This window comes from Ambystoma mexicanum, chromosome 2p (assembly GCF_040938575.1).
Source record: "Ambystoma mexicanum isolate Mex_15411 chromosome 2p, UKY_AmexF1_1, whole genome shotgun sequence".
In the NCBI taxonomy this organism is placed as follows: domain Eukaryota; kingdom Metazoa; phylum Chordata; class Amphibia; order Caudata; family Ambystomatidae; genus Ambystoma; species Ambystoma mexicanum.
In genome coordinates this window covers 483,783,928-483,800,286 of record NC_090923.1, presented here as the reverse complement: position 1 = coordinate 483,800,286, position 16,359 = coordinate 483,783,928, and the positions used below count along the sequence as shown (strand labels likewise).

Here is a 16,359-nt window from a genome sequence, read left to right as displayed (position 1 = left end):
TGGCGGCAGCCGTGCCTGTATTACAGAAGAACATAGGCAAGAATATTTCCTGGTTTAGATGAAAGGTGGAGGGTACCTTAGGTAGGAATGCCCGGTGAGTCCGCAGGACCACCTTATCCCTGTGGAAAGTGGTGTAAGGTTCTGAGGCCACCAGAGCCAGGATCTTGATGACTCTGCGAGTCCCACCAGCAAAGCCGTCTTAATGGTGACCAGCCTTATGTCCACGGACGCCATTGGCTCAAATGGTTTGTGCGCTAAGGCACCCAACACCACATTGATGTCCCACACGGGGTGTGGCCTCTTAATGGGCGGGTAAAGCCTGGACAATCCCGCCAGATGTGTCCTCACAATCGGGTTAGAGGAGGAGAAAACCTCCTCCTCTGAATTTCTGTAGGCCCCTATGGCTGCATGTGTCCGCCTGAGTGTGCGAGGTGCGCCGAGAAGGAGAGCACGTTGTCCAGTGTGCACGAAAGGGGGCCAATCTCCTTAGAGTCTGCCCAGTGACAGAACCTGCTCCATTTGCTTTTATAATGGCTCCCGGTAGTCTTGCTCCTGGCACCTTGAATGATGTCCAGGTTAGCCAGTGATATGCTCAGGTGCTTGAGGGTGATCTGCTCAGGAACCACGCTGCAAGGGCTAACTTCTGAGACACGGGGTGGAGAACCATGCCCTCCTGCTGGGACAGGAGTGGAGCCAGACCCGGCGGAAGGTGAATGGGTGGTCTGTCCGTGAGGCTGTGCAGTTCGGAGAACCACAGTCTCGCTGGCCACCACAGAGCTATCAAGATGATGCTGAGGTGACAAGCTTCCTTCAGGTGTGGGAGGAAAGGCATATGCTGTCATGCCCTCCCATTGAATCTGCAATGCGTCTCCCAGGGAGCCAGGGTTCAGCCCCTGCCAGGACGCAAACTGATGGCAGCACTTCCTGTTCTTCCTGGAGGCAAATAGATCCACCTAAGGATGGCCCCATGTGCTGAAGACCACTTGCAGCACCTGGTCGTTCAATTGCCATTCTTCATTGTCTGCACCTAGCCTGCCGAGCCGGTCTGCTTCCAAGTTGGCCTCCCCAGGAGGTGGACGGCCGTGAGGTAGATGTTTTCCAGGGCCCATTCCCAAATGCTGACCGCTAGGCTGCACAGCGGAGGGGGACCTGGTACCCCCCTGCTTGTTGACATAGTACATGCTGGTGGAGTTGGCGGTCTGGATAAGGACGGTCATGCCCATGCACGATGAGCGGAAAGGAACGCTCCGAGGGCTAGCCAGATGGCCCTGAGCTCCAGCCAGTTGATATGCGACTCCTGCTGAGTCGAGACTCTGAACAATGTGGCTGTCTAGAGTGGCTCCCCACCCCTCTAGGGAAGAGTCCGTAGTGATGATGACCTGCAGGGACGGCTGCCGGAAGGGCTTTCCTGTCCGCAGGTTGCAATCCCTGGACCACCACGTGAGGTCCGAGTGGAGAGAAGGCGGTATGCTGACCAACTCCACTTGGAAGCCCTTCTCCTGATTCCATGAGGCTGCGAAGAGCAGCTGTAATCTCCTCACACGAAGCCTCGTGTGTGGCACGGCCAGGAGGACCGCTGCCATGGTACTCAGTAGGTGTTGGTAACACCAAGTCGAGGTCACTGCTCTGGTAAGGAAGTGGTTAAGTGGCCCTCTTGATGGCTGTAATCTTGTCCTCCGAGGGAAATACCTTCTCGAAGCTTGAATCCCAGATGAGGCCCAGGAAGGTGAGGTTCTGTGTGGGCAGCAGCTGAGACTTCTTGAGGTTGATAGTAAACCCCAGGTCGTGGAGTGTGTTCATAAGTGCGTAGGAGTGTGGGTAACCCCCTACGGGGGATGTCGCCCTGACGAGCCAGTCGTTCAGGTACAGGTAGACATGATGGCCCTGGGCCCTGGGGAGGGCTGCCAGCACATTCATGAGTCTGGTAAATACCCTGGGGGCTGAGTTGAGGCCAAATTGTAGCACCTTTTAATGGAATTGACAGCCCATGATCCTCAAAAGTAGGAAGAAGCGATGAGGCTACCAAATCAGGACGTGTAGGTAGGTGCCCTTAAGATCCAGGGAGCACATCCAGTCTCCCCTGTCTAGTGTCTCCGCAATGAGTGCTGGCGTAACCATCTTGAATTTCTGAAGAGGGAGGGAGAGGTTGAGGGTCGATAGGTCCAGCACAACTCTCAGGCCAGCCTTGTTCTTCTTTTCTATGGGGAAAATCCTGGAATAGAAGCCTAATCCCCTCTGGGAGGCTGGCACTTCTTCCAATGCTTGGCTCTGGACGAGCGGCTGGATCTCCGCCAACAGAGTTGCCGTCCCAATCTGTGGGAGTGCAGTGGAGGAGGAAGGAGGAATGAGAGGGAGGTATCGGTAGGCGGCACCCCTAGATACTACAGAGTTCTGGTGCCAGAAATGCACATGAGAGGCAAGTCTATCACCTGCTGGAAACACGTGGACGTGTCATGCCTTTTTGCCGTCTGAGGCTGCTGCAGGGGAGAGGGACTGGAAGAAGCCCTTGCCCCCTGCCATCCCTTTTTGTTGCTTGCGCCAGTGCTGAATCAGCGAGCAGTCAGGTTGTCTTGACCTCCATTCCTGGAATCCACAGATTCCGCCAAATGCCCAGCCCTAGTCGGAGCGTTGATGTGAATGGGTGTACGCCTTGGGCGTGGCCTTCGTTAGGATAAAAGACTTTGCAGTTTGCAAGCTGTTCTTTTTATCTAATTCCTCGTCGGTGGTAGAATGGAAAAGGTCACTACCCACGAATGGAAGGTCCAATATGCGATCCTGGACATCGGGGTTAAAGTTAGTAGTCCGAAGCCAGGCCGTCCTTCTCATGTCCGTGGTGATGCAGATGGCCTGGCAAGAGGTATCGATGTGGGCCATGGTCGACTCCATGTTGTCCTGTGCTACCAGCCTGGATTCTCCTAGACCCGCCTTGAAGCGTGCCTGGCACTGCAGCGGAAGGAAGTCCGCTATTTCCCACCACAACCTCTGGTTAGCGGCTGCCAGCATGGCATCCGCGTTGGCCTGACGCAGGTACAACCTCAACCCGTACGCCTCCAAGATCTTCTCCTCGTTGCCTAGCAGGAGTGAGGACGAGGAGGTTTAAAGTAGAGTGACGACGCATAGATCACAGAACAATGCGGCTGGGGGTGCGTTGACAACAAGAGCGTATACCCCTCCATCCGTCTGTACTTGGCATTGAGGTGCTGATTGAAATATTGGGCTGAGTGTGGCTTGAGCCACCCCTTCTTGGCTAGAGCCACAACGTCCTTCTGCATCGGGATATCCCTCTTGGTAGGGGGGTCTTAGGGTGAGGACCTCTGCCAAGACCCCCTCCTCGGGCTGCTCTACCTCGGGTTGAGGAAGGCCCAGATATTCTACCAAACCTGCAAGCCTGATGTGGAAGGCTTTTGCTGACAACGGTGTGTCAGTGTCCGCCTCCTCGTCTGTATCCACCAGAGTGTCCGGTTGGTCCGGAGTGGGAGGAGGGGTGCTGTGCGCCATGGGCTGCAGCGTTGAGAGAGAGCCGGAGACTGTTGTGGGAATCGCCTGAGCTGTGGGAGGCAGGGGAGCCAGAATCGGAGGAGCCGGCAGGGGCGGCAGGGGCAGCGGGGGCTGCGCTGGGGCCTGCGGTGCCGAAGCCATAGGAGGAATGACTATGGGTGCCTGCGGAGTGACCAGAGGGAGAAAGTCCTGGCCTGCATCCCGTAGGATGGCCTCCATCTGGCCTCCATCTGGTGGGTTTGCATCAGCGCCAGGAAATTTTCGAAGAACCTGTCTTTGCCAGCAGAAGCAGTGACAGGGGATGTTGACAGAGTGGCTGTGGGCTGCTGGGGGCGGAGTGCACTCTCTCTAAGTAGCAGGGGAATCCTGCCCTGCGCTGCTGATGGATAAACTGTAGGCCACGTACCTGGTTGACATAAGTCCCACCTTGAAACTCGTTCACCCGCCTGCTCTTTTCCTAGGGGTGGCATTGGACAATGTTTTCTGGCGCAGCAGCCATTTTGGTGAGCTGCGTGCCACGTGCCAAAGTCGTGGTGCATGGCTCCCTGGGCCCAGCCTCCTCCAAGAATCTTGGTGGTGGAGGATGAGACCTACCCTGCACCTCAGGTCTAGGCCTGGAAGGCGTATTGCTCTCAGCATTGTCACCGGTAGCGCCCCCTCGGACATTGAGCCGGTACTATGGCGTTCAAACGACCCCCCCTCCCCCCACCCCAAGTATAAACTTGGGTAAAAACCTTGCGGTCCCTCAGCACTGATTCCGGAAGCATCTTACGACCCGGTAGATGGACTAGCCTTGGTGCGTGTGATGGTACTAGAACCCGAGAGGTTCCTCCCGCTTGGGCGTGTCCTCTGGAAGAAGTCGCCCTTACGGGGTGTGATGGAAAATAACGGCCCTCCCTTGGGCCTCGATCTCTGCTTGAACACGTTTTTCAAGTCCTCTGGAGGCGATCCTTCGAAGAGCTCCCTCCACTTAGCTGGCCTGTTTGTCAGTGCGCGTGGAGTCAGTGCATTGCACACGGTACAACCTTGACAGCCGTGGTCAGGGCCGAGGCAGCAAAGGCAAAGAGCGTGGAGGTCAGACATAGGGAAGAGCCCCTCGCAGGCTGGACACCTGCTGAAGCCTGCTGAAGTCGGCATGCGCCGGGGAGGAGCGTGATGCTGGAGGACCGAGTACCTGAATGACAACAAAAAGATGAATTCAGGGAAGAGCGCGTGGTATTACATGGCCGAAGCGAAATCCAAGAGCGCTGGTGAAATCGGCCCGTTCCTGTCGACGCGGAAAAAGGGACTGGGGAGTGGCACCAGTGAGCAGAGTCAGGGTATCGCATGCTCCCAGGGCTGCACTCCCGCGCCTCTCTAAATTTAAAGGGGAAGATGTTTTTTTCTGGTGAAAAAGTTTCTGTCTCCTGTCCCTTGGAAGGGACACCCATGCACTATGGAGTAAAGGGGACGGACGTAAGGGTAGGTTTGGTATAGAGCAAGAAGGGGGCCAGACATGCAAACACACAGAGAATGGTGGCTGCAAGCTGGGAAAGCCGCACCTCCCGAAGGAGGGGGCTAAGTCAGTCAGGCAGATCAGCGAAAACAGAAGCCTTATAGAAGAAGGCTTAGATCGGCAACAGGGTAGCGTTCAATGGCAGAGGTCTTTCGATTTTTAGTTAGACAAGACACGAGTACAGGAGTACTGCAACGTGTGGTTTGGAGGATATTTGCAGGCAGGGTTAATGGTCTTCTTACCTTGCATGTGGCCTGACGTGGTAGCAATGTGGCACCACAAGTGGATACCAGGGGTGGTGAGGATTATTGGATAGATGAGAAGTGGAGGGTTGAGGTGGTAATCACGCCAAATGCTCCGTACAAGCCAGGCACCAGACAGACTGAGCCTTATGAAGGGGCTTTGGGTCAGGGACGCCGGCACAGCCTGCCAGCTGGAAGGTAGGACCTGATGTGGCAGAATGCAGCCAATCAGCTGTACGATGGGGCCATAGAGACAGCCTCAGCGTAGGAGGGCTCAGGCAGTAGTCTTGTTGGTCCTGGGGTCAGGGTGCTGCCATCTTCTAGGAGCAAGAACTTCTCTGCATTGGCTGCCTTCTGTTACACAGTGAGCTGCAGGAGGAGGCCGATGCCTCACACCTTGTGAAATTGTAGTGGAGTGCACCAGACAGGCTTTGAGCCTTATTCTGGGGCTTTGTGTCGGGGACGCCGGCAAAGCCTGCTGGCTGGGCTATCATTTTGAGAGAGGTTTGGCTTCCCTTTTGGGATTAGTGCATGGACCAAGCAGTAGGTTGTACAGCCTTCACCAGAGGGTTTTGCAAAAGCTGCCTCAACAATGGGCATAATACTTCCAAATACTTTCTTCTTTGTTGTAATGCAATGTTAGAGTAGAACCCCTACTACAAATGCAAAATCATCAGACCAGCCAATTGTGCATGCTTGCAAACACTACCATGATCATGCTCACCTGCATTCTCCTCTTCGCTGTTACTTCCAAGAAACCGAGAATCCATACGAAATCGCTCATCTGTGCCAAACCTGGATTGTAAATGCATGAGCTAAATGCACAGAAAAAACCTGAGATTAGAATATGTGAAAATGTTTCATATTATATGTGATTACCTGGTGAACAAGAAGCCGTTCAAATAGGACATACAATTCTTAATTAGGAATACGTTCATGCTTTGTGAAACGTATTATTTTGTTATGATGCTTCAGGTTAGCTTGGTACTATGTTATTGTTATAAAAGAGCATACACAATGCTAAGAGTGCTAAGGAGGATGATGAGACACCTAATGAGAGAACTCAATGAAATTGATGACAGACCCATGTAGATGATGCCAAGTTATCCAAATGGTATTTGTATTATTATTCACCAGTACTGGAAGACTTCGGCCGCTTCATTTTCCAAATGTGCGTTAGTTTCCAACTTAGTTGTTAGAATCATTGTACACCTCCCAGTTCACACTGCGCTGAAGGCCCCTGGGTTGGTTTAATCCCTCTCAGGGTCATATATGCTAGTTTAATTTCTTTTTTTCTGCACCATATGCGGCTCCGTCTGTAAACCTGAGCCAAACCTGTCCCTGCCGATAACCAGTCAACACTCATGCTCAGCCTATTGTTTAGTTCTGCCATTCTTTCTCACAGTCATAAATCTTTCTGTCCAGACCTGCAGGGCTTTCTAGGGTCACGTGCATACTTTCATTATTCCTGTTTTATGAGACTAACCCGAGCGTTCCATTTTTCACTTGTGAATACGAAGTTGGGGAGAACCCCGACAACTGACATACAAATTAATTCTGGTATGTCTGTTGCCTCCCTACCCAGTAATGGAAGAGTACATCTCTTTGGGGTCAGTTGTCTGCCGGCTTCACTCACCTTCTCCCCAGCTTTTCCTTCAAACTGGGATTTAATGCTGAATCTTTGACCATCTTCCTCTGCATCCTCCTCATCACTGCTTTCAAACAACCTTGAAGACCTTTTGCTTGGAGCCTCCTATTGATTTTAAAATAAAAATAAACAGTGAAAACCCACTCTGTAATCAAGAGTTTTCATTCCTCACATCTGCCAAATGTGTATTACATATAGTCACATTGTTTGAATTCAAACTGCAGTTCTCAAACGTTGGCTTGGGGTCATACTGAGGATTATCTACTGCACAATATGTTGATGCAGCATGTATCAGTAGCAGTAATTGGGAGTAGTGGCGATCGGCAGCACAATGCTTCATCGGACACATGATCAGCCGCACAGTGTTTTGGAGTAATGAGAAGAACAAGTTACTTTCTTACCTGGTAACGTTCTTTCGATGGGATGGTCCGACGACGTATTCCATATCTATGACAGTAATCACCACAGCTGTGCTCCTTCGGAAACTTTTTCGGCGTCTGCGTCCTGCGTCGATGACGTCGATGCGCCGCCGTCGAGGACCTCCTCCGACGTCATCCGATGTGATAAGTAGGACGCACGACGCCAGTAGCCTCAGTTGTAGTTTTTTCCCCCAGAACGTGTGACATTAGTCAACTGCCAGTCCGACACAAAGCCTTGCGGAACGTAAGCTGCAATCGCAACAGAAATTCTGCAGCGGGGAAGGCAGGGCGGGAGCGATATGGAATACGTCGTCGGACCATCCCATCGAAAGAACGTTACCAGGTAAGAAAGTAACTTGTTCTTCGAGGGGATTGGGTCCTCCGACGTATTCCATATCTATGACAGACTCCCAAAGCAGTACCAAATCAAGGAGGAGGGAAAGAATTTAGAAACAAAATTTAGAATAGCCAATCAAATAGCAGAGCAAAGGACCGCCTTGCCAAAGGCCAGATCCTGCCCTCTGATGGAATCGAGGGAATAATGCCGCACAAATGTATGTACTGAAGCCCAGGTGGCAGCATCACAGATGTTGCGAATAGGAACACCCCTCTGCAGGGCAGTAGATGCAGCCAAGCCCCTGGTAGAATGGGCCCGCAAGCCAGCCGGTGGGTCCTTGCCCGCCAAGCGGTAACACTCCGAGATGGCCAAAATAATCCAGCGGGACAAAGTCTGTTTCGTCACAGCTTGCCCCAAGCGCTTACCAGCGTAACCAATAAAGAGTTGATCGTCCACTCTGACCCGGGACATGCGAGAAACATAAAAGCTCAAAGCTCTCCTAGGATCAAGCCTATGGAGCCTCTCCTCTTCCTTACCAGGATGCGGAGGAGGATAGAATGCCGGAAGAACAATCTTCTGGGCCAAATGAAATTCCGTCACTACCTTTGGAAGAAAAGAAGGACGAACTCGAAGGACAACCCTGTCCTTGTGAAATACAGTGAAGGGTGGCTTAACAGAAAGTGCCTGTAACTCACTCACTCTGCGAGCGGAAGTAACCGCAACTAAAAACACAGTTTTCAAAGTCAACAGCCTCAAAGGGCAAGAATGTAAAGGCTCAAACGGAGCACCCATAAGAAACCTAAGAACAAGGTTCAAATCCCAACCGGGCACCAGGAAAGGCGACGGAGGGAACACATTAGTGAGCCCTTTCAGAAACTGTGAAATTAAAGGGATTTTAAAGAAAGAACATTCTTCAGATGAGCGCTTAAAGATAGACAGCGCCGCCAGGTAACCTTTAATGGTACCCACTTGCAAGCCCCTGTGGGCCAAAGAAAGCAAAAAGGACAGAACCATGGGGATGTCACATGCAAAAGGATCCACATTCTGAACTCTGCACCAGTCGCAGAACTTACGCCAACGGCAACGGTACAGAGACTTAGTTGCGGGCCTTCGGGCCGAAAGCAACACCTCCATCACGTCTTCAGGGAGGTCCCAATCCTTATACCTCAACCTTTCAGAAGCCAAGCGTGAAGGTTGAGGGATCCGACCTCTGGATGGAGAACCTGACCCCCCTCCCGTGAGAGCAGATCGTCTCGGTAGGGAAGACGACGTGGAGGGCAGATGGACAAGTCGAGAAGGTCCGGGTACCACGTCCTCCGAGCCCACGCCGGAGCAATGAGGATCATCCGGGAACCGAACTTCCGTAACCTCCGCAGCACTTGCGGGATGACGGGGACTGGAGGAAACGCGTACAGCAGCGGGAACGACCACTCCACCACGAACGCGTCCCCTAAGGCTCCTCTTGGAGGAAATTCCCGCGAGCAAAACCTTTCGCACTTCCAGTTGACACTGGAGGCAAAGAGATCCACTTGAGGGGTCCCCCAAAGGGCGAAGATCTCCAGGAGAATCTCCTGAGCCAACTCCCACTCGTGAGAGATCGTGCTCTGCCTGCTCAGAGCGTCCGCCGTCACGTTTTCGACTCCGGCCAGATGAACTGCCGAGATCGAAACTTCCTGCTGGATGGCCCAGAACTCGAGCTGCATCGCCTCCCTGCACAGAGGAAGTGACCCTGCCCCCCCCTTTTTGTTGAGGTAGTGCATGGCCACTGTGTTGTCCGTCAGGATCAGGACATTCTTTCCTCGCACAGTCGGCAGAAAAGCCCTCAGGGCTAGCCTGACGGCCCTCAGCTCCAACAGATTGATATGGAGTCTGGACTCCGACGGAGACCAACGACCGCTGACTGTCAGCCCGTTGGCATGAGCTCCCCATCCCGTGAGGGATGCATCCGACACGATCGTCACCTCCGGCCAGGGAAGCCAAAACGGAGCCCCCTTCATCAAGTTGCCATCGACGGCCCACCACAGAAGGTCCCGGGCGACCGAGGGCGGCACCTGAATCGGGTCCGACATCCTGCCGGAGGACTGCGACCATTGCATCTTGAGTGCCCACTGCAAAGATCTCATTCGCAGGCGAGCCTCTGGCACCAGAAGAATGCAGGACGCCATGAGGGCGAGCAACCTCAAGAACTCGAACGCTGGGAGCGTCTGGGCCTGCTGAAACTTGCGCACCATCTGCTGAATGTGAAGAGCCCTCACCTGGGGAGGAAAACACTGCCCCAGGGAAGTGTCGAGCACTGCTCCGATGTACTGGAGCCTCTGCGTTGGCGTCAAATGGGACTTCTTTAAATTGAGGGAGAAGCCCAGCCTGTGAAGGGAGTGGCAGGCGACGGACAGATGATCCAGGACCTGCTCTGGAGAGCTCCCCCTGATCAACCAATCGTCCAGGTAGGGGTAGACGTGAATCCCCCCTTGCCGGAGATGCGCTGCCACCACCACCATGAGCTTGGTGAAAACCCTCGGGGCGGAGGTCAAACCGAACGGCAGGACCCGAAACTGAAAGTGCGAGTCGCCAACCGCGAACCTCAGGTACTTCTTGTGCCTGGGATGGATCGGCACATGGAAGTAAGCATCCTTGAGGTCGAGTGACACCAACCAGTCCTGAAGCCGAAGGGCCTGGAGGACTTGAGAGAGAGTAACCATCTTGAACTTGTCCTTCCTGAGGAGTTTGTTCAAACCGCGCAAGTCCATGATGGGTCTCAATCCCCCGTCTTTCTTGGAAATCAAAAAATAAGGGGAATACCAACCCTCGTTCCTCTCCACTACAGGCACCAGTTCTATGGCGCCTTTCTCCAGCAGGGCTTGAATTTCCTGCGCAAGGAGCGGATCCGGACACTTCAAAGAGAGGTTCCCCGGTGGATTGTCGCGAGGCCTGTGCCGAAAGGGAAGACAGTAGCCGTGGGTTATGATCTCCAGAACCCACACATCTGAAGTAATGGCACGCCACTCTACAAGATGCTGCGCCAGCCTTCCCCCAACCGGCGAACCATGGGACATGGCCTCATGACTGAGTAGGAGCGGCTGCGGCGTTACCTGAGGGCAAAGAGGCAACTGCCCGAGCGGCCTTGGCACCACGGGTACCTTGTCGTCCACCTCTGGTACCCCTGCGTTGGCCCCTTTGACTGCCAGCTCCTCTCGCTTTACCAAAGGACGAGTAATAGCGAAAGGAGCCACCCCTCCACTGCTGTCCCCTAGGACGAAAAGGCGGAGGTTGGCGAACTGCAGCGCCCAACGACTTCGCTGCAGCTTTTGAGGTCTGCAACCTCTCAAGGCTCTCGTCAGCCTTGCTGCCAAAAAGATGTTCACCATCAAAGGGCATGTTGAGGAGCCGGGACTGCACATCAGGAGCAAACCCCGACTTCCGCAACCACGCAAACCTGCGTATCACGGTGCTCGCCGCCATGGACCTACTGACGCATTCAGCTAAGTCCAAACCCGACTGAACGGACTCACACATGGCATCCTTACCATCCTGGACCAAAGCAAGGAAACCATCCCGTTCGTCCCCTTCGGGAATATGTTCAGCCGCTAACGCAACACAGTTCCACAGAGTGTGCGTGAAACGTGACAAGGCACAAATGGAGTTGGCCGCCTGAAGCGCCATACCACCAGAAGAAAACACCTTCTTCGCCCAGCCATCAAAACGTTTGTCGTCCCTATCAGGAGGGATGGTAGGGTACGACGCCTGCTTTGCCGGGGCCGTGGCCGCCTGCACCACCAAACTTTCCGGAGTGGGGTGCCTGGTCAAGTAGCAGGGGTCGCCACTGGCTGGACGGTATTTCCGCGACAAGCATCTGCCCACTGCCGGGAGACTCTCCGGAGCAGTCCAAGCCGCCGCCACCCTACGCTGTAAAGCCATATGGAACGGCAGTACTGGGTCAGTTGGGGGACCAACATCAAGGATGTCCGTCAGATCATCCTGCACAAACTCCCCTGGGGGAGCAGACCATCCCAGATACTCAGACACCCTAGCCATAAGGCGCCGGTATGAGGAATCGGCATGGGAGCCAGGCTCAGGCCGACCAAATTCCACCTCCGGAGAGGTGTCCAGACCACTAGCATCATGCAGCGACTGCCTCAAATCGTCAAATTGACTATGGCCCGAGACAATGTCATCCGGCACCTGACCAGGAACCAGGCCAACCGAATCCTCATCCGCCTCTGAAATATAATCCAAGTGGTGGAAAGGCACCTGAGAGTGCCTGCTCTTAGCCAGAGCCTTCCTAGGGGGTACACCCGAGACACGGGGCACCTCCGACACGAAAGGCGCAGATGGCGTCGAGCGAATCGGCGCCGCCGTCGAGAAAACCGGCAACGGCGCCGAGAGGATCGGCGTCGAGGAAATCGGCGTCGACGTCAGATGCAGCGCCTCCAATATCGGCGGCGTCGACACAGCCCTCGAAGCCGGAGCCCCGAGCGTGTCCCTCGACGACCTGAACGTCGACGGCTTCGACGACTTCCTCGGAGCCGGAGCCTCGAGAAAGCCTGTCGACGCCCTCGACGCCTCAGACGTCGATGTCTTCCTCGAAGACATCACAGGTGCACACGGTCTCGATCGCGTCGAGGACCGGGACCTGGAACGGGTACGGCGAGAACGAGCCTCCTTGTCCGAACGGGACCTCTCCCGTGACTCGTGCCGACCACTCTTGCGAGCGGTGTCTCTCGACCTCACACGGCCGACCCCACTCGGGGGCGCGGACGGTTGAGTACCCTGCGACTCAAGAATCGCCAACATTTTCTTCCCGAAGGAAGCCCATTCCTCCGGCGTCGCACGGCTGGTGGGATAACCGACGTGCCGGGCAGAGTCCTCGGAAGAGGACCTGGAAGGCGACCGGTGACGGCGCTTCCGAGAATGCCTCGAAGAGGCTGAGGAGTGGCGAGACCGACTCCTAGAAGAAGACCGACGAGACTTCCGACGATGACGCGGAGAGTCACCCCTCGAATCATCCGTCGAAAGCCCCGCCGACTTCGACTTCCGGGGCTTGGACACCCGACCTACCGACAATTTCTTCTTACGTTCGCGTAAGGCCTTGGACGTGAGCGACAGGCAGTCGACACAGTCATCCGTGTCGTGGGCCTCCCCGAGGCACCAGAGGCAGGCGTCGTGCGAGTCAGTCACCGACATCTTGGACCCACACTCCCCGCACTTCTTGAAGCCCGGACGCGGGGTTGAAGACGAAGTGGAAGACATCGCTGCGAAGGAATATTCACAAACGAACAGGTTCGAAGAACCAGAAAGAACAGAACTCCAAAGAGTCGAGGCTAGAACCGAGAAACACGAAGCAACACGTTCGCGGAAAAAACGGAACTGAGGCTACTGGCGTCGTGCGTCCTACTTATCACATCGGATGACGTCGGACGAGGTCCTCGACGGCGGCGCATCGACGCAGGACGCAGGAGCCGAAAAAGTTTCCGAAGCAGCACAGCTGTGGTGATTACTGTCATAGATATGGAATACGTCGGAGGACCCAATCCCCTCGAATGGGCAGCACATAATGATGGATGTGAAGTAAAGTTTTTGAAGGGCATGGGGAGATCGGCAGCAATTGTGTGGCAAAGGCAGTCATCAGTTAGAGTGTGGGTAGGAGCTTTTTCCAAGATTTTCCTCGATCCTATTTTTCGGGCTCAGGAAGATCAAGCTACCCCTCGGTTGCAGGGCTTCTCCTCTATATATTGGCTGACTATCCAATGATAGGCACGTGAGCAGTGCAGAAACCGCCAAAGAAGGGGATTGATGTGGAAAAGAAAAATCAAGGTAGCATACAACAGCAAACAATATGGGACTGTCCACAGTGTATGCATGAAAGTATTGAAGGTTTATCAGAACCTACTCTGGTGAGGGGCGTTGAGAAGCCAACCTAAAAAAACAACAACATGTTTCATATTAAAGTCTTTGACCAAACTCTCAAAGGTACAGTGACTGAGCAGTTAGGCTTCAGACTTAAGAGGTATGCTTGGTGTGCAGTACAGTTAAGAAGAGTAAAGTCTGTTAAGACACACAGGTAGGTGCTAAAATTATACTTTTTATTAATACAAGTAAAACGTCAAATCAACACAATACTGTTAAGTAACAACACTATTAAACATAGATACACAACAGTTTGGTAACATCAAATGTGTGACCTACTAGTTTAGAATAAAACGCAGTTAATCATAGAAAGGTGAATTGTAAATAGCCAATGTTGGGTGGGCCAAATATCGGAGAAAACATACAGTACTTCAAATAGCTATTTAACAAACTTGTCCATTCCTGCCCTTGTAAGAGTTCAGTCTGTTAGAGGCAGGCGATCTCATCAAACAGGGTTCAATGGGGGTGTGGGTGAGTAAAGAAATAAAGTTATCTCGACCCCTGGACCCTGAATTGCAAACCACAGACAACACGGGACAAGGAAAACGATGGCAGCAATACTCAGCATAGGCTTGGCTACAGGCGGTTCAGCTTCTAGCAATGGTTATGTCAAGCTCAGACAGAGACTACAGCAGAGGGTAAAACAACTGTTCCCATCCCAGCAGCATGTGAGGGCCCCTCAGGAGCACCAGACAAGAGTGGTTGTTGTTGTGACCCAGGGCTGGGACAGCAGGCCCTTGGAAGTAGCGCAGAAAGATTTTGGTTTCCAGCGGGTCCTTCCACATGGTGAGAGATTCCAGCAGCTGGTTACCGAGATCCCAGCTGATCTCAGAGAATGCCAGCAAAGTTGCAGAGCCCTATGGATGTCAGAAGGGGTTTCCAGCAACAAGGCATGAACCGGCCCATGCAAAACTGCCATCCACTTCGGGGCAGGCCCAATGCAGCAACGACTCGCAGTTCAGATCTTCCCAGCCAGTCTATTTGAATGCAGAGGTACGGAACACTGCGGTTGACTTTGCGAATGCTGGTCGAAGTAACAGCCCTCTGGCGGCGCTCTGGTGGTCTTTTGGATTCAGGTGCTTGAATCTTGTTTTTGACTATCTTGAATGGCTCAATTTCCACTCCCCTTATTCGCAATTCGGCCCGGTGGGCTGCCCTGGCACACCTATGCCAGGAACATGCAGCATTGAAATAGGGGGTTTATAACCAGGGGCAACCTGCCACCTCACATTCTGCTCAGCAACAGGACACAGCCCATATGAAGTGTTTCTTGGGACCATACACTTCTAAAACCCAGTTATAGCCAGTTCCCATACACCAAGCATTGACCAGTGTTAGGGAGAATTCTCAGACATGTGTTAATTCCCTTCTACCTTAGAGACCCCCAGCTTTTTTAGGTGGACTTTTTATCTCCTGTCATTTTAATGTGATTTAATCTCTGTGTTTCTTTTGACTTTGGAGCCTGACAAACTCGATAGGCATCATCTTTAAATTGTGACACACAGCACCTTCAGTGCAGTGGCACAGGGAAGTCTTAGATTTCCCAAAGGTTTAAATACCTTCTCTTGGTGAAACTACTTTCCAAGAGCAGTAAAGTGAAATTGACTTTACTCACATTTTGTAACTTTCTAGACCCAGCACACACTATCTTACCATAGGGTGGTGGAGGGGTTACTTAGTATCCCAATTGTCTAGTTTCTGTTAATTAATGGCTTGTGGAAGTGATTTACCTTTTACCACCATTGTGTGTTTCTACCGCAGGCTGCATTTGCAGCTGCAGTAAAGCACCCATGGGTGGCCATTTCGTCAAAATGGCCCCAGTCGTCTTTTTTCGACATTTCTTGTTGGAAAGGTCCTTCTTGAGATTTATTCTGCGTGCCAAACCAGGTTTGGTCCCTTTGTTCGTTTTATCTTTGGCGGGATTCACGAGTGAAGCCCGCCTATGGCTCCAGTATGTATGGCAGGGGCAGGAAGTGAGGGAGGTGCCCGAAACTCCCTGTGCTTAATTCCCATGGTTACAGGAATGCACCCAAATGTGATTGGTCAGCTGGCTGTCCAGCAAGGACAGCCACCCTGCTGTGTGATTGACAGCTAGGCTGGAATGAATGGGAGAAACCTGCTTAAAAGGTGAGGCTTTTTGGCTTGGAAGGCAGAGTCGACCAATGGACGAAGGAATCCGAAGTAGTACTCGGAAGAGACGCCTGCTGCAACTCTTGGACCGTTGGTTTGCCCGGTGAAGTCCTGCTGCTGTGCTAAAACTCTGAATTCGCCTCGACTAGAGAAGCCCTGCAAGGACGACTTCTCCCCTTGAGTTGGTCGGACCAATGAACTCCAAAGTAACCCCGTCTGGACATCCTATCGGAGCTGGCTGTACTTCCACTGCTGCTGCTGCAGCTGGAACCGAAGTGCAAGGGAGAGGAACACCAGATTGTGTGCATTGCTTTTAAGTCGGACCCGAGCGCCAGGAAGATCCTCTGGACTTCCCTGAAGCAGAACTGACCAAGCCTGAGCCACCTCAGCAGAGTGCTGGACCCCAGATGTGAGGAAAGTCCAGAGTGGTATCAGAGAACCTAAGTGTAGCTATTTGCTGACAGACGCGAGGAGCTGAAACACCAAAGAACTGCTGAATTGAAGTTTGCCCATTGCTGCCACTGACCTTCCCATTGTACAGCAGGAGTACCCAGAAGTCCTCCCTCTTGTTCCCACGACTGATGCTAAAGAACAACAGGATCTGCAGAGCTGTACAGGTACAGAAGCCAGCTGGAACTATTTCTTCTAACCAGAGGTACTGTAAAGTCTAAAAGAACATACCTCTT

At 53.1% G+C, this 16,359-nt stretch overlaps 1 protein-coding gene across 20 annotated transcripts in view; it reads right to left on the bottom strand.

Moving 5' to 3' along the window:
* Nucleotides 1-16,359, bottom strand: part of NOL8 (nucleolar protein 8) — a 1,066,580-nt gene that overhangs the window by 572,673 nt on the left and 477,548 nt on the right. For all 20 annotated transcript variants that reach the window (XM_069643873.1, XM_069643874.1, XM_069643889.1 and 17 more), the window contains 2 exons: nt 6,872-6,988; nt 5,960-6,050 (listed from right to left, as the gene is read on the bottom strand). In XM_069643873.1, coding sequence (XP_069499974.1) covers nt 5,960-6,050; nt 6,872-6,988 — 208 coding nt within the window. The remainder of the gene's footprint in view (nt 1-5,959; nt 6,051-6,871; nt 6,989-16,359) is intronic.